Source organism: Dissoconium aciculare (assembly GCF_010015565.1).
Source record: "Dissoconium aciculare CBS 342.82 unplaced genomic scaffold K489scaffold_18, whole genome shotgun sequence".
NCBI classification, from domain to species: Eukaryota; Fungi; Ascomycota; class Dothideomycetes; order Mycosphaerellales; family Dissoconiaceae; genus Dissoconium; species Dissoconium aciculare.
Window position 1 is genome coordinate 85213 of NW_022984968.1, and position 21514 is coordinate 106726.

The 21514-nt window shown below is 53.1% G+C and overlaps 11 protein-coding genes across 11 annotated transcripts; 7 read left to right on the forward strand and 4 right to left on the reverse strand.

Moving 5' to 3' along the window:
* Positions 1–846: 846 nt before the first annotated feature.
* K489DRAFT_309047 (RNA-binding domain-containing protein) lies at positions 847–2360 on the forward strand (the record flags this gene model as incomplete). Its single annotated transcript, XM_033600629.1, has 6 exons — positions 847–973; positions 1041–1099; positions 1178–1279; positions 1333–1506; positions 1571–2243; positions 2302–2360. Coding segments are annotated over 6 exons (1194 nt in total), but the record flags the coding sequence as incomplete, so codon positions are not given.
* Positions 2361–3271: 911 nt separating this feature from the next.
* On the reverse strand, positions 3272–4724 carry K489DRAFT_364798 (mitochondrial carrier protein-like protein; the record flags this gene model as incomplete). The annotated part of the gene is made up of 6 exons (XM_033602704.1): positions 4488–4724; positions 3999–4448; positions 3787–3917; positions 3585–3708; positions 3416–3527; positions 3272–3313 (listed from the first exon to the last, which is right to left on the reverse strand). The coding sequence occupies exons 1-6, from the start codon at positions 4595–4597 to the stop codon at positions 3272–3274; spliced, it is 969 nt and encodes a 322-aa protein (XP_033455464.1). The 5' UTR covers positions 4598–4724.
* A 602-nt stretch (positions 4725–5326) lies between these two features.
* Positions 5327–8781, forward strand: K489DRAFT_384854 (uncharacterized protein). Its single transcript, XM_033605952.1, has one exon. It carries the CDS (start codon positions 5430–5432, stop codon positions 8589–8591), a length of 3162 nt encoding a protein of 1053 aa, XP_033455465.1. The 5' UTR covers positions 5327–5429; the 3' UTR covers positions 8592–8781.
* Positions 8782–10329: 1548 nt separating this feature from the next.
* On the forward strand, positions 10330–10769 carry K489DRAFT_391201 (uncharacterized protein; the record flags this gene model as incomplete). Its single annotated transcript, XM_033606666.1, has 3 exons — positions 10330–10351; positions 10481–10534; positions 10594–10769. The coding sequence occupies 3 exons, from the start codon at positions 10330–10332 to the stop codon at positions 10767–10769; spliced, it is 252 nt and encodes an 83-aa protein (XP_033455466.1).
* Positions 10770–10931: 162 nt separating this feature from the next.
* On the reverse strand, positions 10932–11886 carry K489DRAFT_435093 (uncharacterized protein). Its single transcript, XM_033608585.1, has one exon. The coding sequence runs from the start codon at positions 11536–11538 to the stop codon at positions 10975–10977; it is 564 nt and encodes a 187-aa protein (XP_033455467.1). The 5' UTR covers positions 11539–11886; the 3' UTR covers positions 10932–10974.
* A 545-nt stretch (positions 11887–12431) lies between these two features.
* Positions 12432–13294, forward strand: K489DRAFT_384857 (Calycin-like protein). Its single transcript, XM_033605953.1, has 4 exons — positions 12432–12723; positions 12785–12962; positions 13019–13113; positions 13178–13294. The coding sequence occupies exons 1-4, from the start codon at positions 12505–12507 to the stop codon at positions 13256–13258; spliced, it is 573 nt and encodes a 190-aa protein (XP_033455468.1). The 5' UTR covers positions 12432–12504; the 3' UTR covers positions 13259–13294.
* A 273-nt stretch (positions 13295–13567) lies between these two features.
* Positions 13568–14341, forward strand: K489DRAFT_327620 (uncharacterized protein; the record flags this gene model as incomplete). Its single annotated transcript, XM_033602004.1, has 1 exon — positions 13568–14341. One exon carries the CDS (start codon positions 13568–13570, stop codon positions 14339–14341), a length of 774 nt encoding a protein of 257 aa, XP_033455469.1.
* A 54-nt stretch (positions 14342–14395) lies between these two features.
* On the reverse strand, positions 14396–15120 carry K489DRAFT_413725 (uncharacterized protein; the record flags this gene model as incomplete). The annotated part of the gene is made up of 2 exons (XM_033608080.1): positions 14396–14790; positions 14841–15120. The coding sequence occupies 2 exons, from the start codon at positions 15118–15120 to the stop codon at positions 14396–14398; spliced, it is 675 nt and encodes a 224-aa protein (XP_033455470.1).
* Positions 15121–16868: 1748 nt separating this feature from the next.
* On the forward strand, positions 16869–17773 carry K489DRAFT_93990 (uncharacterized protein). The gene is made up of 3 exons (XM_033609056.1): positions 16869–17082; positions 17131–17323; positions 17377–17773. The coding sequence occupies exons 2-3, from the start codon at positions 17207–17209 to the stop codon at positions 17686–17688; spliced, it is 429 nt and encodes a 142-aa protein (XP_033455471.1). The 5' UTR covers positions 16869–17082; positions 17131–17206; the 3' UTR covers positions 17689–17773.
* On the forward strand, positions 17774–19702 carry K489DRAFT_93991 (uncharacterized protein). Its single transcript, XM_033609057.1, has 2 exons — positions 17774–18342; positions 18394–19702. The coding sequence occupies exons 1-2, from the start codon at positions 17858–17860 to the stop codon at positions 19265–19267; spliced, it is 1359 nt and encodes a 452-aa protein (XP_033455472.1). The 5' UTR covers positions 17774–17857; the 3' UTR covers positions 19268–19702.
* Positions 19576–21318, reverse strand: K489DRAFT_391204 (MFS general substrate transporter; the record flags this gene model as incomplete). Its single annotated transcript, XM_033606667.1, has 4 exons — positions 19576–19704; positions 19734–20201; positions 20255–20963; positions 21017–21318. 4 exons carry the CDS (start codon positions 21316–21318, stop codon positions 19576–19578), a joined length of 1608 nt encoding a protein of 535 aa, XP_033455473.1.
* Positions 21319–21514: the final 196 nt, after the last annotated feature.

Sequence of the window (21514 nt, forward strand, 5' to 3'; positions counted from 1 at the left end):
ACGTCTAGCTTGCAAGTGTTGCGCAATTGGCGCATCACAGTATCTGCATCCCGATCTTCCGTCGATGAGCAGTGATGTGCAAGCCGCGAGGCTAATGAACGCACACGGAGCGGTACACTTGACAAACATGCAGCTGCTGGCACTATGCACGTTCAGGCTCGTAAATCGTACGCGGGTCATCGGTCGGTTGAGAGGCGAAACGCAATGTGGCAGTCGCGTTGTCTTCTGGTTCGGATGCTTGCGGTCGGCGGTCAAGAGACTACTTCTTAGCACTTCGGGTCGGCAGCTTCAAGTCAAGGCGCAGCGATACGGGAAACTGGTCGTAATATTACTGCAAGCCAGAATCTATCCATCTCATGATGAAATTAATTTCAGCCTTATCGCTGCACATTTCGCTTCTGATTCCTGACTTTCATCGTCTTGATCGCGACCGACACAAGCATTGACGCGGTCTCTGACGACCAGAAGCGCGTGCGCGCGATTGACCACCTTCCGGCATATCAGCCGAGTAAAGCCGCACGTTCCCAAGTAGCTGGAGGACTCGGGAACAACGCCTGCCTTGACCGACCGTCTGCCATTTCATTGACACCTCGTAAATATGCGGTGGACATACCAGGACCGGGAACGGCGGGAACGGGAGACGAGGGAATAACATTGTGCTAACACACCGACTCGCAGGCCGCACGCTCACGATCTCGCTCACCTCGCCGCGCTCGACACGACGACCGCGACCGCAGTCGTTCGCGCTCCCCACGTGAATCCCGCGACCACCGCCGCCGCTCGCCTGCACCAGCGAACGGACACAACGAAGGCGGCTTCGACAACGACCGATCAAGACCTCAGCGCTACGACGACCGTCAAGCCAGCAAAGACCCCAACATGTCTAAAGACTCACAACAAGACCGCCGCGTCTACGTCGGCAACTTGTCGTACGATGTCAAGTGGCACCATTTGAAGGACTTCATGCGTAAAGGTAGGTTCCCGGACCGTGACACAGCCGCTCCGTGGATAGCTTTGGAGACTGACCCAACCCGCTTTAGATAATACTCTCGAAGTCACCCACGCTGATGTCCTCACGATGCCCAACGGAATGAGCAAGGTAAATTGAAAGCGGGAGTCCACAGGCAACACGAAGTGGTCGTGGCAGATGGTTGACGGAACTTTGTTCGGAAAATAGGGTTGTGGTATTGTGGAGTACGCTACGCGCGAGGATGCACAAACTGCCATCGACACGATGAGCAACACACAGTTGATGGGCCGTCTCGTCTACGTCCGCGAGGTGAGCACGCACATCTACTTGTCGATGGAACGACAGCTGACGGTTGCATCCAGGATCGTGAGACCGAGCCACGCTTTGCTGGAGCCCCTCGCGGAGGTGGTGCCGGCGGCGGATTCGGCGGCCGTGGTGGCTTCCAAGGTGGTCCCGGTGGCTTTCAGGGCGGCATGGGCGGTGGCTACGGCGGTGGCGCCCCCGGTGGTGGACGTCCCCAAGTCTACGTCTCCAACGTAAGTTTATGATATGGCGACGCTCAAAAGAGAAGAGATCGATTGCTCACACGGCTCAACGCAGCTTCCCTTCTCGGTCGGCTGGCAAGATCTCAAGGATCTCTTCCGTCAAGCCGGTAACGTCGTTCGCGCTGACGTCCACCAAGCTCCTGACGGCACACCCAAGGGATCCGGTGTTGTCGCCTTCGACACTCCCCAAGATGCCCAGAATGCCATCAACATCATGAACGGTTACGACTGGCAAGGTCGCCTTCTCGAGGTCCGTGAGGATCGCTACGCTGGCGGTGGCTTTGCCGGCGGCCGTGGTGGCTTCGGCGGCGGCTTCGGCGGTCGTGGCAACTTCGGTGGACCCGGTGCCTTCCAGGGTGGCCGTGGCGGATTCGGCGGTGGCTTCCAGGGTGGTCGCGGAGCCTACGGTGGCGGCTTCCAGGGTGGCCGTGGCGGTTTCGCTGGCGGTGCTGGAGGTGGCTTCGGCGGCGCTCCTACCGGTCCTGGCTTCAACGTTCCTACCGTTGCGCCCAACCCCTTCACTGACGGCGTCTCGAGCGGTGGCGCCGAGAGCCAGTTCATTCACGTCAAGAACTTGCCCTGGAGCACCAGCAACGAGGATCTCGTCGAGCTCTTCACCACCATCGGAAAAGTCGAGCGCGCCGAGATCCAATACGAGCCCAACGGACGCTCCCGCGGAAGCGGTGTCGTCGAATTCGCCGTCTCAAGCGAGGCCAACACTGCCATCGGTCAGTCCATCTCCTTTCTCAACGTTTAATAAGACTCGATACTGATTTCAAATCACAGAGAAATTCCAAGGCTACCAATACGGTGGCCGTCCCCTCCAACTCGACTACGCCAAGTACCCCTCTGACAACGGAGTCGCCGGTGGCGTCGGCGTAGGTGTCCCCGGCGCCATGGAAGGCCAGGAGCCCACCGGCAGCATGCAGGAGATGTAGAATGCCTCCTCGTACTCCTCCGGCTCTTCGAATGGTCCAGGCTGCGCTCTGGGTCCCATGCCGTTCAGAAGTGGACATAGCCTTCTTCCTCCTCCTTCCGCCGCTGAGTTCTTGAGCTTGAGGGATCGTCCCATGTTGGAGGACTCGGCGAGGCCGGTGAAGAGGTCGAGAGCACAGCTGTAGGCCTTTTGAGTCGGACGGGCGGTTTTCCTTGGTTCTTGGTTTTTTCTTTGCGGTGGTGGTTGCAGATACGTGTGGCAGAAGTCGTCTGCGCGGCGGAGAGCAGTCGTAGGAATCAATCGCCTCTGGAGGCCGGGGATGGGAAGTCCCCGCGCTGGAAAGGGAGGAAGGAAAAAAAAGTTTGACAAACACAATTAAGATGATCGAACGAGTGTTTTGATATTTCGGCCCTGCGTCCCGTGGCATCGCTGCACTTTTGCAACTTTCTGGGGGTTTCATGAGTTCCGTGGTCCTACTGCTGCTACTGCTGCTGCTGCTTCGCGGCAGCTTATCTGGATCTTCTTTCACACGCCTCTGTGTACCGTGGACTGTGATCCAACTGCTCTCTCTCTCTCTCTCTCTCTCTCTCTCTCTCTCTCTCTCTGTATTTCTATCCCTCGCTCGTCATCGAATGCCATGGAACCTTTTCCCTTTCCCCAGTCGTGCTGTGGTTCTATTTTATTTCCTCTGTTTTCGTCTTGCAGTCCTCACCACCATTCCCTCTCCCTCTCCTCAAGCGGTCCACGAGATCTGTATCTCCGGGTGATTTCTTCTCCCACATCGCTGGCAAAAGCTCTCCTCTCACAGAAATCTTCGTTTCACGACTCCCGCGTCAATTCCTTCATCATCCATTCGTAGATCTTATTTGGAACGATCGTCAGCGACATCAAAGGAAAAAAAAAGAAAAGGGTGCTCTGTGTTCCGCGAAGGAGCGTTTCGCTCCCGAGGAGATGTGCACGTACCGCCCATTGCACCGCGTTCACCACGAAGGCCCGGATGCTGCAGACCCCGAGACCCCGGAAGAACACGCCTAGACCTTCGGTGCGGTAGGCCTGTTGGGCGATCTGCAGGGCGCTGGGTCGAGGCGGGAGAGAGGATGAGGTTGAGGTTGACGCGATCGACGCGATGGACGAGGCGCGTGGGTTTAATATGGGTGTTGGCGGTGATGATGACGGTGTGGGTCTCGATGTCGATGTCGCTGCTGCTGAAGTTGGCGGGAGGAGGTCGTAGGTCTGGATGCGGGTCTTGATGACGTCTATCCGTTCATGTATCGATCCTGTCAGCGATTGTTCCGATTGCGAGCGGCGCAGTAGGGATGTTTGTGATACTGTACCGAGAGGAAAGATGGACGCCCAGGTCACGACACCTGCCAGACCGCCGCAGAGCATGACTTTGACGGCGGCGGAATTGTCGGTGTCGTCGGGCCGAGTGAGCCAGGTCTTGCTGAGTTCATATGACCAGAAACTAGGTGGTGTGTCGTCGATAAGAACGCCGTCTTCTCGACCTGGATAGAGATAGAACTGGCAACAGCGGGGCGAGACTTACTAAAAACCATACCCGACCGCATCCCTCAGACTCGTGATTCCGCCTCCGAGATACACGCCCTTCAATCCTCCCCTCCTCCACAGCTCCCTCGCGACCTCTCCCGACGAAACCCGGCTGATCTGCGCCCGGCATTTGATGAGTTCCGTCGGGGCGGAGACGACGAACGTCGCGAGTCCGCCGAGTGCGCCTGCCGCGAAGATGTTGAGGTTCGAGGCGCTTCCCGGCGGCGAGGGATCAAGGGTCCCGTTCTGAAGCAGTGACAACGAGCGGTTATAGGTCATGAACAGGAGAGCATTGAGGGCGCCGTAGCCGAGAATCGGAGCGGCAGAGCCCCGGACGAGGTTGGACCAGTGGGTTGTGAGGGAAGTATTTGGCCGGAGAGTAGATTGGGCGTGTTGGAGAAGAGGGGTGGTCGTGGTCGAGGAGGCGGCAGATGTGGTTGTGGGGATGCTTGGCCCAGTGGAGTGGTGGAGCGTCGACTCTCCGGACAGTGAGGCATTCCCGCCGGCTTGGAGTCGGGTTTTGATTATGTCGAGCGGATTGCCGACGAGGATGCTCACGGCGCCGGAGACGTAACCGGCCCAGAAGTCGGCGGACATGGTCCTTGTCGGGAATGTTTGTCGTCAGTGCGTGTATAACGCGGTTCCAGCTTCAGATTAATTCTCGTTGCTCATGCATGGTCATACATGGGCTTCACATATCCTAGCTTGACTCGGAAATTTTGTTTTCCCATAAAGTGTAGATAAGAATTCTTGTGAAGTCGGGAGACTTTTACCACCTACCAATTATTAGTGCCCGCCGAGATCGCTTAGGCGCGATCATGTCGCACGTGGGAATGCGTCTGATGTTTTATAACACCAGGTATCATGACCATGATCAAGAGCAGTCTTTTATTCAGCACCTAATGTATTCAATCGTCAATTGCATCAGCCATTGTTCGAGCAGGGCGCCAAACCATCGATTGGTTTCATCGTTCTGCGATTCTCCGGGGCTGGTACTTCGGAGCTGTTGCCGATGACGAAGGTCGCATGTCAGTCCGAGTATTGTACCTGAACTCATTTTTGGCGACACGGGTGTTTATGACTACTGAATATGATAAAAACCGAACCAACAGACTATAAAACGATCTATAATCGACCATGAGCGGATCAATCTGTAGTACACCACGACCAATGTAAAGTTCACAGCCCACGATGGTTTTTGGCATAGTTTTGTTCCCCGCCATTGGAAAAGGCACTGTACTGGGCCATGACGTTGTGTTTCCTCGCCTTCCGTACATTTATGGATCTGACGGCATACTCCCTGCCCCGTTTGCGCCGCGAATTCCCACTGACGCGACGTTGCCTTGACCAGGTATCTCTTTGATTGTGCGCATTGTTGCTGTTGCTCGCACGAACAACAGAATGAGACGACTGTATGACCGGCACGAAAATGGACGATTTGAATGATACGAAACCTTCATCTGCGCTGGACCGCGAAGTACAGCAAGAGAATGCAGCCAGTGACATCGCCGCAAAGATCGAGACTCCCGCGATAGCCACAAATGCGCCCGCGCCCACTTCTTTCGCCATTCTCGCACAGTCTTTGATAGACCGAGTACTTTATTTTCTGTCTCATGCCAGTAACGAGACAATCGGAGCCTGTCTAGTTGGTTTGAGTGCAAGCACATATCTTCTGCTTGGTAGGATTGGGTTGTTGTTCATTGGCATTGCGGGCGGGGTGGTTTTGCAAGCGACATGGGAGGGCGTGCGGATTGATGACCGAGATGAGAAGACGAAAAGAGAAGAGCAGGAGCGAAGGAGAGAAGCCAGCATTGATGTAATCAGGAGGGTTCTGGATTACCGGACACTTCGCGGCGCGGCCAATACAAGATCGGAGGATGTCAAAGTCTTTGCGAATCGAGAGCTGGATTACTCAGAGTTCAGCCCAGAGACCGAAAAGGCGTTGAATGTCTTCACTGATGCCATAATCAAGGACTATGTGCGATACTGGTACGAGCCGACGATCCCTGGCGAGGAGACATTTCCAAAACAATGTCGGAGAACTCTCACAGCCTTTTTTCTCTCGTTGGGCGGCCACCTTGGTAGGAAGCGCCCTGCGGATGTCTTGTTGGACTTCCTGTCGAATTCGAGTTCCATCATCGTCGTCTTCTTGACCGAACTGGCGGCAGCGTTGAATGCCTCACCCAACATCACCGCGGAGGAGGCCATTTCCTCGTACATTAGCTCCAAACCCGACAGCAGTCTTTCCTACATGCTGGATCAGGAGTCCCAGACCGAAAAACTGGCTGATGTATCAGAAGATATTTTGCAGGCCTACTTGGACCCCAAAGCATACAACTGTCCACCAATCCACGCCTTCCTCAAAGAAGTGCTTGCGCAACTGGTCCTTGGATACACCGTGACGCTGTGTTCAGAGCCGAATTGGATAAATGACTGGATTGTCTATGGTCTAGAAGAATCCAAGACCACGAAAGAAGTGATGGGACTCGTCGATGCTGGCGTCGAAGGGAAACCACTACCTCTTGTTCCAGAGACACCTACGGAATCAGCCACAGAGCCAACTCCGACCATCGAAGCGACTCAACGCAGCGAGATGAAATCAGAGCATAGACGGACGCGAAGTAAAGCCGAGATCTCCATGGATGAAGCCATGGAAGAAGCTAGACGATTAACGGCATTAATGATTGCGGAAGATGAGCGTGTCGCTAGAGAAGAGCGGGAAAGAGTAGAGGCTGCCAGAGATATGGCAGAACAGCCAAACGCGGCAACGCAAAATCGCGGGGGCTCGGAGTCTCATTCAAATGTGGAGGAAGAATCAATCCTGGAGCCGGTCACTCAGGACAACATGCCTCGCGAAGAGCCGCCACCTGTACAGTTCACATCTTTTGATCAATTAACAACAACGGCACAACCTACCGCTCTCATGGATGAACCTCAAATACCGGCCGTGAAGGTCTTGGAAAACGAGGAGGTGGCGAAAGAAGCTGTGGCGCTGACGTTGCATAATGCCAGCATTACCATTTTTGATGACAGTGTTCCCGGTGAGCGCTCATCGATCAAAGCAAAGCCCACCACAGATTACATGATTCAGATCGAACCCGCACTGTCGATTTTCTCGGGCTGGATGATACCTCGGAAATATGCCGATTTCGAGACCTTGCATGAGATCTTGCGTCGCATCTCGGTTATTTCTGGTGTTCCTTTCGCGCACGTCGACCTACCCAAGTGGCGGAACAATACAAAAGCATCACTCAGGACGGAACTCGAGCGGTACCTATGTGACGCGATGCGGCTACAACCACTCGCCGAGAGCGAAGGGATGAAGCGCTTCCTCGACAAGGACCGCGGCTTGACCAAGTCTGGCGGTAAAGGATTTGGCTGGCCGACACCAGATGCGTTCGGCAAAATTGGCGGCGATATGATGAGCGTCCTCACCAAGGCGCCCAAGCAAGTTGCGGGTGGCGGCAAAGCGGTCTTTGGGGGCATGGCCGGGCTTGTGACGAACGGAATCAAGCTGAATGGCTCGCAATCGAACATCGCTCGGAGTGAAGCGGTGACGATATCTGACAAGCCAGCACTTGGCACTCCGGCCAAAGAGCGGGCCAGTTTTGGAAGCCCACTGACTGACAGTGTTTCTGGCGACGTCACATCGGAACGCGAATCGCAGGAGACGCAATCCCTTTCTTCTTCACGATTATCGAACCGGCGTGGCAGTGTTGCAACGACCGCGAGTGAAGAGTCCCGCGCACTCACACCTGCGACACCGTCGCGGCCCTTCAGTCTATCCAGCCAATCTCAACTCACGCCTGCGACAGAACAATCTCCAGAGTCGTCGATTGCTGGACTTCGCTCAGCTAGCACGAATTTGGAACAGGCTATTCATCTGCCTCCGCCGCCTTCGGAAATGCCAGAGGACTACGACGCACCATCCGCAGTTGGCAAGAAGAGCATGGCAGCCTCCCACGCTTCTATCAAGGAACCCACAAACGATGATTCAAATGATTTGAAGCAGTCGACGTCGTCCCTGACCATGCCGCAATACACGATCAAAAAATTCTCCAAGCCCACGCCTCCTCCTGCCGATCCTCTCACAGAACGCGAGACCGCCATCACCATCGAACTCATTTTCGCCCTTATCACACACCTTTACACACTCAGCCCTAGCACCTGGTCTCTCCGCCGCACCCTCCTCACCGCCGCAAAGACCTTCCTCCTCCGACCAGGCAACCCTCAACTCCTATCCATCCGCACGTTGATCCAGACCTCTCTCCTCGATGCCAATCTCTCCGACGCCGGCCTCGCCAGCCAAATCTATCATCTCCGCGAGAACGCCCTTCCGACGGCCGATGAAACGGAAGCTTGGAAGGCGGAATATCCTCAACCTACCGATGAGCAAAAAATCGAGACGCGCACGAAGGCGAGGAAGTTACTCGTCACTAAGGGTATGCCGCAGGCTTTGACGAGCGTGATGGGTGCGGCGGCGAGTGGAGAGGCTTTGGGGAAGGTTTTTGATGCCTTGCAGACTCCTGGTGTCGCGAGGGGACTGGTGACGGGGCTCTTATTGCAGGCGTTGAAGGTTATTACGAATTGATGGGGGGTTTATTTGTCATGAGAGGGCCTTTGGTGTTTAGAAAGTGGAATGGTTCATACCGCTTGTTCGTGCTGCTATTCCTCAAGATATTGGTGGATTTGGGAGGTGTTCGATCTACCAGTCTGCTTGCATAGTGCGCGTCTCACGAACATTCGACGAAATAAAACGTATAATCTGGCTGTGTACTGCAATCGTTATCAATTCTCACAAGTCGCAAGTCATGTCTGGGATGCCAAAAGTGGGAGTGTACATTGCGCGCAGTAACGTGATAGCGCGTGCGTCCATCAATATAGCGCGATATCAAAGGGTCATAATGACCTACAACTGATGGAATTCCAACCTCCCTTGCACTGTTCCCGCGTACCGCACGCATGCCATATCTATTGACCGCCTGCATTGTGCCCAATCATGCAATTATTGTTGCGTTGTGAATGCGATGAGGTCTCCAAGATTCTGAATAATGGCAGTCATGAGTCGAGCAGGTCGTCTATGTATTGTTCGAATATAAGAGTCACTGCTCAGGAAACAGACGAAGCAAGCGGTATCGCTCCATCATGCACTCGAGTCCGTTTGCAATGACGCTCCCATACTCCCACGATGAGGGCTCACGGACGCGATGGAATGTTCGACATTCAATTTAGAAGTCACGCGACACGCACACGAAACGTACGCGTCACCTTTCCATCATTATTGTCAGGGCAATGCTCGTTCCCCTCCTCAGCAAGGGACCAAGCACGATCTCGATGGTCCTACGATGTATCATGCATTAGATTAGTGCCGTACGAGATCGTTGCGACGGAGAGATCTGTACTCAGAGGCACCAAAAGGTTTAGTTCATGCCGGGCTCATGCAAGGGCACACATCTCGCAGCTCCCTGATTTTACGTGCCGTGGCCACACGGAGGCATAGCCGCTCTACGATTCTAGCGTGACTTGAAGCTGGATACCTCCCTCATGATTAACGATCGATCCCCTCTCCACATTCACGGTAAATCACTAGAGCCGATCGAGGATCTCTTGTCATTGGCTTGACCCTCCAAGGCTGGGTAGGGGCATCACGAGAGGCCTCATTGCCGCATCATATCCACGACATTTCACTCGGCGATCCTCTGGTATGGCTCGTGCTTACTAGGCTAGGCCCACGAAGACTTCACTTCCGACTGGTTGTGGCCTGCAATTCTGCAGAGGGGTTGTGTTCACTCTTTGTAACAATCGTCTACGTTCTGGCTCGCTCCAGGTACGACACAATGGCCCGTACGTGATTTTTCTCACCACGTCAGGTTTACGTCAAGTTCTTCCCATGCCAGGCGGCAGATGATGCTGGAGGCGGGCTCTAGCTCCGCATGGACGAATAGTACTTCGGTTGCTTCATCAATCATCATCATCATCTGCTGTAAACGGAAAAATCATGCCAAACTTCATCCCTGACTGCCTGGACGCTTTAGATCATCACGGCGCGAAGGAATGTCGCCGGAATGATCTAGCATCACGGCATCATGTGTCATTAAACAATGTGATGCATTGTCACCCGAAGCAATGATGACGATGATGGTCATGATGATGACACGGGGTTTCCCCATGACAATCAGAAGTAAAGGAATCGCAGAAGCAACGAAACGCATAAGTATCAGCTTGTTTCTCACCTTCAAGCATTTCTCTTCCTTCATCATCAAGCAACTTCATCATCAACAACAACTACCAACACTTCAAATCAACCTCAAACAACCACATTCTTCAACATGTCTGACTACAAGCCCACTGGTACGATATTCCATGCACTATCTCCCACTTCTGCTCTTCGACATCGATGAATTGCTCATCGACTCGTTGGCTCTTCGCAAACAATCCTCTCTTCGCCGATGATCGAGGCTGACGTTTTCTCCCTCACAGAGCACGACGGTCTCCGCAAGGACGGCCAGCCCGACAAGCGCGTCGGCACCGGCGGTACGTTCATCACTCACATCTACCACTTCTCGCGATCGCATTTCTAACATATCACGCAGAGTTCGCCCACGGCAAAGTCGACCCCGTCGAGGCCGGCAAGCAGGGCGGTGCCACCGGCGGCTCCTCCGAGGGCAGCTCCGACTCCTCCTCCGCCTCCGGCGGCAAGGGCGAGTTCGCTGGCGGCAAGGTCGATCCCGTCGAGGCCGGCAAGAAGGGTGGCAACTCCTCCAACTAGAGATTTGTCTTACGCTTGATCCATGATTCGGTCCTGACGGTTGGAGGACGGTTCTACTTTTGGAATGCTTGTAAATGCAAGCTACGATGTTTATGCGAGGATGTCACTACTACCAATACTATCATGATGGCCTGCTTGTTTGTCTCGACGCTTGATCGCATTCTGGAGGGATGATCTTGAGTGTGTGGAAAAGAGGCGGGAATTTTTAGTTACGATTTTCAATGAGAGAAACATTTCCTGATGTATTTGTTTCAATCGCGTCCCCTTTTTCTCCCCCGCCTGACATGCTGCCGTGGTGAATTTTGTCGGGATGGTTGAGGTCCGTTCCGGAGTCAAGGATGTAGGCGACAGTACCCGCGCCCACGCTGTCTTCAAAGACATAGTCCTGAGCACCGCGAGCTCGCGCAAATATCCGACCTAAGCCCCATGGATTGTCAGGTTGCTGGACGATAGCCAAAGGGCGCACGACACGATCCGGCTCGACGTCATCGACAAACGGAAGGGCTTCTACTGCCGGAATGGCTTCGGCGGGCACGCTCTGGACGAGGAATTTGTAGTCGTCGTCGATTGCAATAATCCTTACTGGGGATACAGGGACCACTGGGCGCAGAGGTGGTAGGGAAGCATTGATATTGTTATTGGGTTTTGATTTGACCCAACAACTGTTCGGGATAACCGGATACTTCTCCTGGATGATTGGATCCAGAGCGGCTACGGGAAGTGCCAAAATGGCAAAGGCTACGGTCACGAAGACACTGAAATCGACCATGATCGCTGCAAGTGTTTGCTGTGACCTGTTGTGATGCGGAGAGCTTCAATCCATGCGATGAATGAGGGAATTGATGATGGTCCAATTTCGATTCCCATGACGGAGAACCAGATTGATCGATGCATCTCGTTGATGGTAAAGCAGACCAAGCCTCTTGTTTCCATTGCTCACGGCAAGCCATGACAGACTCTCTCGTGCTCGAGAACCAAGGTCCTGGGCTTCGTCTGAGGTCTAATGGCATGCTCCGGAGCGTGCAGATAAAATGAGCCTGAGTCAAGGTCCTGTCGTCGCAGCGGCATGGTGGGTGGTGAACAAAATGATCCAGTCATCACAACAGCCATCGTGAACCTCTTCATGACGGGAAGTCAACATGAGCTAATCTTGGGAGATGGTTCTCGTCCAAGTGCCAGAGATTCGCCGGCTTGAAGAAGAGCGTTCTGCACGTGGCGGGAACATGTTCCTGCGCACGTGTATGACTCTGGGACCTCAGGCACACGATAGTTGGCCTTGGTATCGAGGAGCCAGTCCTCATGATGCCGGAAGCTTCATCAGATTTACGGATTCATAAAAAACTATACTGCAAGCAATCTCATATTTACGGTTCTCCTTCATATTTGTGACGGCGGGTGCCGAGGTTTGTCAGTGACATTGCTGTGAGCCCAGCGTTGGCGTGTAGAAGTTGAGCCAAGGTGACGATTCCCCCATCTCTGAGGCGTTCGGGAAGTGACATGCATGGGCCCGAATTTCACGTCGTAAAGACCCTCGGCAATCGAACAGGCGGGTCGAGATCGGCCCGCCAAGCCGCGTAGTGACGTAGGAGAAGTCGAAACGCGAAATACGAAAGAGGTAAATGCGCCTTCCGAGGATCGTGCATTGGAAATACATAGACGAAGAGCTCCTAGGACTTCGACGGGATAGATCAACATTGGACTTCGATCTCTTCACCTTCAACAACAACCAGGAACCATGAAGTCAATTATTGGCGCCACTCTCGCCCTCGCCGCGACCGTCGCGGCCAACGTCAACCCTGCCACCTACGACGGCCAATGCTTCTATCCTCGCGGTGACCCAAACTTTCCAGGCGATAACCTCGTGGAATACACCGGCCGCTGGTACCAGGTCGCAGGAACTTTTGCGACATTCACCCTGGGCTGCACCTGTATCTCCGCCGATTACGGTCTAGGTGTAAGGATCGCTCCGCTCTGGTGTTCTATTATTGCCCCATGACTGATGATTTCGTGCAAAGCCTACTCCCGGATCCATCTCCGTAAGCAACTTCTGCCAGCGTGGGATTTTCCCTAGCACCATCAATGGCACCGCCTCTCCTGTCGACAGCGCATACGGTCCAGGCGCGTTGCAAGTGCGCTTCCCGAGTGTGCCCGGCGGCGGAGTCAGCTGCCCCGGCCCCAACTACATTGTGCAGAGTAAGAATCGTCCCGACCGATCACCCACCGCATCAAGAGACTGACACCGAGAACAGAGTACGATCCAAAATATGCCATCGTCCAGAGCCCTAGCTGGGACATTCTGTTCATCCTGAGCCGTGAGCGACAGCCCGCGGAGAAGGACATTCAGGTATGCATTTCCTACTTCGCTGATCTTCTTATACCCTCGACGCTAATTGTCACGCGATGTCTAGGCTTGGATTGATGAGGCGGTTGCCCTCGGTACTGACCCGAAGAAAATCTCCCGTGTTAAGCAAGATAACTGTAAGAGATAATCGAAAGCGATAGTAATGTCATATTTTTTTTTGTCATCATGAGTTTGTGCCTCAGGCATCTCGGCAGTGACCGAGCCTCCCATGTGGATGGCAAATGAATCAGTGCTGCTCAGGAGAACTTGACTCAATACGTAGACCTGTACATTTTTTCCCTCGAGCAAGCACTTAGACCCGGATCTATTCCCCTCCACGCGCAGTGATATAAGAGCTCTCCAGACGCTATTCTTTAGATCATTACTTTGTGAGGATCAGACATCGGAAAGTACGAAAATGAGGGGTCCAAATGCGTCACCTCCGTCTATCCAGTACATGTCTGACCTTCATCTCGAACGGATAAAATACGGCTTTGCGGTCACAAAAGCCGCTCCCATTCTCCTGCTCGTGGGCGACATTGGGCGCTTCCACGATCGAGATCAATACCGAAATTTCCTCATTGAACAGTGCGAGCAATTTGACCGCGTCCTTTTGATAGCCGGAAATCATGAATTCTACAGCTCTTCGCGTGAGATTGGCCTACGGACCGCTCATGACTTCGTCGACGATTCTGCGATGAAGGGTCGACTTCACTTCCTGAACAGGTCCCGATTCGACGTCCCGGAGTCAGATTACACCTTACTTGGTTGCACGCTACAGTCCTACATCGGGCCGGAGTACACAAAGTTAACTAACGACTTCCAGCGAATTCAGAATTGGAGGATCAAAGATCATAACGAAGAGCACCAGCGTGACATGACATGGTTGCAGGCATCGATCGATGAGATCGCACGTACAGATCCAGGACGGAAGATCATCATCGCAACCCATTACGCTCCTGCATTTGAGAAGACGTGCCATCCACTCAACCAAAATAACGCCGTCAGCCAGTGCTTCTCCAGTAATGCTCTCCAGCAGATGTTTACCTGGCCGGGTGCCAAACATGTCACTCATTGGATTTTCGGACACACTCATTGGAACAGTAACTTCACGTCCGGTGGAGTCAAGGTATCGAGCAATCAATTGTGTAATGATTCGAATAAGCTCACTTGGTGGCAGAAGCGGACCATGTATCGTGCATTTGATGAGCGAGCCACAATCAGACTTTGAGTGCAAAGGTTTCTTCACGATTGTGACTATTTCATTCTTATCTAAACACCGCACTCACGCCACCCGCATATTGTACAGCAGCGCATTCTGGACCGAATGCGGCTCTGGCGGGCGTGTCTCGATGACGTGGACGTCAACATCTTTCGCAACGGCTTTGCAAGCTTCCATATTCACTCCAAGCCTGACGAATGCAAGCTCCAGATGGGGATATCTCTTCATGGCCATGCCGACATGGTACCTGTTGAATTCCTTGTTCCGGTCTCGAAGCATCTGTCCGTGCTGCCCTTCAAGGAAGAGTAAACCGACCGCATCGGAGAATTTGGCTCTGGTCGCAGCCGCTTGCAATTTGCCCTTGAAGCAGAGCACTGGGTCCAAGATTGCAGTCTGTCCAAGACCAGCTTTTTCTCCGCGGACTTCGACTCGCATTGTCTCAAGTTGTTCCATGGAGGCTGGCATGGTCGTCAGTGGAGTTGTGGTACCGTTGCAAAGAAGAGCTCACTGGGAAAGCATTCGAGGAGGACATGATTTTCACCGTATAAGAATGAAGCTAGGTCAGGCCGAGAGTTGCCTGTCGATCGGAAGCCATCTATCTTCCCCAGGTTGTTCACAAGCCATTCTTTGCTGCAATTCACAACACAATCGATGTTCTTGCTTTCTCTCGGTCCTCCAAGGACAGCTATGGCGAAGCCGCCGAAGATCCCGAACTCGACTCCAAGTTGGTCACCCAAAGCCTTGCTGATCGCGATAGCGGCATCGCTGAGCTTCGGGGTGCTCGGCATTCTGGACAAATTTCTGCAATGACAAACGGATATTGGAAGCGGGAAGAGAATGGCCTGTGTAATGATTTGATGGAGGATAAGTCTGGATGGGTCTGAGCACCGAGGCGGGTATTATATATCGGTTTATATCTTCTACTTTCCGGTAATCAACGGTCACGCAGTCAGTAGCTGCCTTGTAGGTTCTACAGTCGTCACGGAAGGAGTGATCTCAGCCTGTCAAAGCAGCAGCTCCACAAGTCGGAGAAGTGATTCGCTCAGCATCATGTCCACGCGTGCGGTGCGGAAAGAGCAGACGTCTTATTAGCAAGTCCTGGTTCCCACGCACATTACCCACAGCCCCAGTGCTAGTGCTCGAGGGTGCAGGAGATGCACTGGGGACCAATCGGTCTAGCCTCTCGGCTAGAAGGCTCAGGTCTAGCTGTCCCGAGTTGGGCGCCGCCCATGTGAATTTCTTAGTGTCATCAATCCCAGGAACCTTGGAAGGCACGCCCGGAGGGAGATCTCGACCCCCCTCAAATTCAGCTACATGGGGATGACTGAACCGAAGCGCTTGTTAATTGAAGTTGTGAAGGGCCTTGCAGAAGCTGCGAAGACTCCGGGAGAGTGATTGGCGCGCGGACGCTTCCGCGCGTTTACATTCAACCACCCAACTTCTCGCCGATATATCGTGTCCATTTCGCTCAATCTCCTTCTATTTACACAACAGCTTCTCGAGCTCTAAGCATTTTGCTTTTACCTCTTCATGGCTCCTATTTCACTCGAGACTGTATCTGTCGCGCAGGAGATTCTTCGGGCAGCCGGCGTAGACACAGTGGTCACCGGAGACTTCGGATTGAGCTATCACGGTGTTGACATAGTGGTTCACGTGAGTTGAAGTAGGAAGGACTTGGCCGAGATGTCATTGCTGATCTCTACTAGGATGTCGAACTCTGCGTTCGAAGCTCAGAATTCACATTAGCCATCGAGGCCATTCGTGCTCAGAGTGCGCTGTATCAACAACTGCCCGACATTAGCGAGCCTAATTTTTATCATCCCTACAAGCAAGATGCAGCCCGCTTCGTCATTTTGGACACAGACGAAGCGTTTGAGCTACATATTGTGCCAAATCAGAGACTCGGTTTCGAGTTCCGCCGGGCGAACATCGAGACAAATATGACGGGTCGGTCAGCCCACACAGAGCTCCAGCATCTGTGTGATGGCGTTGACGACGCTGCGCTGCGAAGCATTCGATGGCCGTCGCTCATCGGCTTTGTGAGAGGATGGCTTCAGTTGGCGGAGACCTATCATTACTCGTACCACTCGATGATCTACCTCATGCAGGCTGAGCGGCTGCTCGATGCCAGCAATGTGGATGAAATTTGGTGCGAGAAGTCGCTGGTTTGCCCCGTGTGCGTTGATAAAGCGAAAGAATTAGTCCGCGGGAGACAACGAAGACAGATAAAGAGTACCTGGACATGAGACTCGTTGACATGACTATCCGCGACTCTAGGCGGCTGTGGTCTCGCACGACACGATTCATACATGCCTAATTATGTTATCTTCGGTGTGCTCAAAGCGACCACGTGAGAAGCACCCAGAGTACTGGCCACGGCGATCTCTGTCCCCAACACGCATTTATATGCTTCCATGCGGTCTTAGAATCCTTCTATCGCGACATGAGACCCGGTCACCCTCTACGGATAGGGTCACGTTATAAGTCACTGGAGCCTGTGCGAGACGGTGTCAGCGCTTTCGCAAATCGGAAAATGGAAACGGTCATCGACTCTTTACAATAGACCAGCGGCGCGAACTTGGGGCTGTGCGAAGAGAGCGGACGGGGTCGAGAGGGTTAGGGTTTGGGTTGTCGCAAGCTGTGAGGAGGATCGCCGAGCACCGTCTCGTGTTTGATCACTCGCGTCATTACTTTGTGGAAAGTGCAAGTTTGTGTCTGATGTGTATAAACTTGTCATGATTGCTGCAAAGGTATGTCATATGCTAAAGATGTTGCTTCGAGCGCAGCTCATTTACGAGGACGCTGGTCAACCTCCGGGACCAAGACCGCGAAGCTGTGCCATGCACCAGCACCCAAGGCTTTGCCGTCTCACCCATGTCCACAGGTTACACACTCATTGATGCAACTGCATATCTCGGACAACAAGTCATGTCTGCTCGTAACAAACGAGTGGTGACTGCGTGTATACCCTGCCATAATCGCAAACAGAAGGTACGAAGATGTACAAGACAGGTCATGCGCTGGACGCTGACGCACCAAGATAGTGCAATCGTCGATTTCCTTGCCACCATTGCACCCATCGTCGACGGGCGGAAGAAAGTGCATATCATGCGGTTCCGGCGTCACGTTTGGCGTCAACGGTTTTGAATCGCGATGTTCATCAAGCAGAGCCACCAGCGACAGAGACCCGCGAGGTCGGTTTGCGACCGTCACTCGTTGAGTCGTCCGGATGGGCAAGGGAGAGCAGCTCGAACACTATGGCGCTTCTCAAGACGGTGAGCGTGATTGATCGCAAATTGCAAAGTACCATAGCTGAAGAAATGGATCCTATAGTGGCAATCGAACGGCGCTCCTGAGTTAGCACTGAGCGACGGGACTACATTGCCGTGTATCACCGAATCTGTGGAATGGAATCTTGCTCGGATTCCGGAGCGTCGATATCTCGATGCCCTCGTTCGGTATTTCGTCACCGAACTTGATTGGTAACTCGGCTTCAGTGGCGATGATCTTTCGACACGAGGGCTGATGCTGTTCCCAAATAGGATGAAGCAAATAGTCGATGCACATCAATTCCTGCTACAATACGAGCAGTGGTGGAAAAAGGATCGACCGCTGGCTGCTCCTGACATAGAATTCGCGGTCCTCATCCTGCGAGTCTGCCTATACACAGCACATTTTACGTCTTCAGCTCTGCGAACCATCGACCGCGAGACCATTTTACCGCTCCCAGAAATCCGAGCTGCTTGCTCGGAGATCGGCAACAGTCTTGCAAAAGTGTGCGTTGCATTAGACTGGAAGGGGTTTCTAGTCCGGGTCCACCACTGCTTGTATGCGGCCATCAGATATTCCTGCGAGGGAAGAACAGATAAGTACTGGGAGGGCATTGCACGAGCGACTCAAGCTGCGCAACGTGCCGAAATCCACCGTCGCTCAGCCAAAAATGATGTGAGATGGGACATGGACGCCGAAATGCGGCGAAGAGTTATGTGTAGCTTGTACATCTTCGATTGGTGAGTCGCGTGATCATGCCTGATGGTTATACTCTTGCTGATCAGCTACAGTTATCTCGTCAGACAGCTCGATCGTGTCCCATTTCTCCCAGACAGCTTCGTCGATTACTATTCTGCCGAGATTCCTTCAAATGAAGAGTTCGATGCGCAGTGTAATTTCGCCGTCGATGAGCCAGCACTTTTCACCGAGCGATATCTACAATTTCGCCTTGCCAGGTTCTGGAGGCTGGTCTCTCCTGCCCGAGACTCTTGTTACGATCCAGTTCAAGCCGAAGAGCGACACGAGAGGCTCCATGAAGAATTCCTTGGGCGATTGCCGTCAGCATTCTCCCTGACACCCCAGAAGAAATGGGATGATGAGCTTCCAAGACTACGCGCTCAAAGACAGCTTCTGCACATTTACATCTATGATTCGATATGCTGGAATTTCCGTCCAGCACTACTGCTGCGACCCGATCAGATCGCCCCACTGCCTGAATACAAGCGCGTACTGTTGAGATCCCAAAAACAAACCATCGCCAACGCCGCGGTACGCGAACTCGAAGCAGTATCATCTCTACACGCCTTGTTTCCCGATGGTTGCTCCCATTTTGGTACCATTGTCTTCAACACCTTTGAGGCTGCCGTTATCATTTTGACACTTTGCACCCATGCCGACCTTCGACTTGAGGATGATCACGGCAGTCTTTTGAAGAAGAGTATCCCATCGGGGAGTGTCAGCCGTGCGGAGATGATCAGAGCAGCGGAGATAGCCCTGAGCCGGCTGCAGACCCTTGCAGCTGTGAACGACATGGCAGCGGCTGGAGCAAAGACTCTAACTCAACTCTACTCTAGCGTTATAAATGGGAGCGGGTCAAGGTCGATGATTGGAGAACCAAATTCTCTGGAGGAAAATGCATGGGCGCATCAATTGTGGTCATCCTAAAAGAGTTGAGCATCAAGTGAAGTTCATTGGTCCTCCTCTGTCCCGCACCCATCGCAACAGTCGACGAACAGAATCACAAAACACACGCCTGGATGGTAAATATTTCTATCAAGCAAAGCCACCATGAAGATATCGCTATCTATTTAGACTCAAGTATATCGATCAACCTCGCATTTTATTCTTCTAAGCTGATCCACATGCGCCATACAAAGCGACCCGTTCAAACGATGCACGCCCAAGTATCAGATACATCTTTGATGGCCTGGTATCCGGGTCGGATAACCAGCGCCTCTTGCATTTTTGACTACTCACGGGTTTGCGTGACGTCTCATGCACGGTGCCAACACAATCGTTAATGCTCCGGCCACCATGACGAGTATGTATGCATTGTTGATGGCATCAACGACCACTGCATCTATACTCGCTCTGACAGTGCACTAGCGTTGTCGACGATGCTGCTCGGCACCCCCAGGATCGCAGATTGTACCTCTGAGAATGGCGCTTCCGGCAAAAGACTTTGAATCCCATTTAACGCTTTGTTGAGAAAAATGGCGTTCGCGACGGCAAGCATGATGGCAATCCCCAGAACTTGACCAAATCCGATAAAAGCGGTAGCGTCTGAAATCCGGCTTGCTGGGAAGAGGGACTGCACGACGGAGATCGAGCCCTGGGTGTACAGCCCAGCTCCGAGACCGATCAATACACTAAAGCCATAGACGTATGAGGCACTCGTGTCCGCTCGAACCAAAGTGAACATGAGGACACTGCCAATGAGGACCAGTCCTCCCCCACATAGTGCGAAGGGCATGAACCAGGATCCTCTGCTCAGGCAAGTCCCTGTGAAAATGCTGGCGGCAATCATAAGGAACATCATCGGCAGCAACCTGACTCCGGCTTCGAGGGTCCTTTCGTGCTGAACGAATTGAAAGAAGAGCTGTCATCTGTCAGCAAGACCCACTCACGTCTGTCTCTTCGCGAACAACTCACCGCTATGAAATATATCGTCACAACACTCGCGCCGAGCCCTCCGGCGGTGTGAGCAAAAAGCCTGCTGGCCTCCCAATTGAGGACGATATCACAGGGGAATATCCTATCTTCCTCCGTCGTGAAGATACAATAGACCTGTTGAAAGCCGAACAGAATCCACAAAACGCCGGAACAGACAAAACATCCAATAATGAATCCACTGTTCCACGGATAGAGCACACCCCCAAAACTGATTCCCATCACACCGGATACCACCGCGCCAGAGATGACGATAGTACCAACCCAATCTATCGTCTTCACCCGAGCGAAGAAGCTGCTCTCGCGCAGATGACCGTTTGTAGACGGAAGCAAGAGAAAAAAGGCGGGCGCGACGACCACTCCGATGACCAAGTTGATGTAAAACGACCAGCGCCATGTCGCCGAGCTGTCCGTGAAGGCGCCTCCGATGATCGGTCCGAGGACGGTACCCGAGCCCCAGCAGATGCCCATCAAGCTGATGTACACCGGTCGCTCGGCGCTGGTGGTCATGACCGCCAGGATATTGAGGGCACCCATGTAGATGCCGATGCCGCCAACGCCGCAGATGGCTCTGCCAATGATCTCTGAATCCACGGTTGGCGCGGCGCCGCAGATAGCAGAGCCAATTTCGAAAATGAGGACGGAGGCGAGAAACAGTGTCTTGCCATTGAATTTGCCGTAGAGCTTGCCCCTGTACGGACGTGAGCTGTCTGAAGATGGTGGATGATGGGACGGAAGACTCACCAGGTCAAATCGGATGCGACAGATGTCACTTGATATGCCACCGAGACCCACGACAACTTCTCCAGCTCGCCCAAACTTTGAATGATCGCGGGCTGAATCGTGGCGACGATGGTATTGTCGAGGGCGTATAGGAAGACGGAAGAGAATATGGCGAGAACACAGACGATCCACTTGTATCCTTTCAAGTCTCGAGGAATTGCTTCGATTTGTTCATCTTTATCCCCGTCAGTCTTCACATCCCTCGGATGAAAACCATCCCTCGAATTTGTATCATTGGGAGGCTCGTCCGAAACTTGAGCCATATTGGGTTGCTGGCAGCCTCCGTGCGAAGCAAAAGTCAAGTCAGACATTGGTGAGAGGAGCTTCAATAGGATTGTGACGAAGAAGGGGTGAATGGGAAGAGGATTGGCAAGAGTCGCTCGGAGAAGGAAAACCATTTGACGATACTCAGGAAATCTCATGGTTATTTATCTATTTCCTTGCCATGCGCATGCCGTC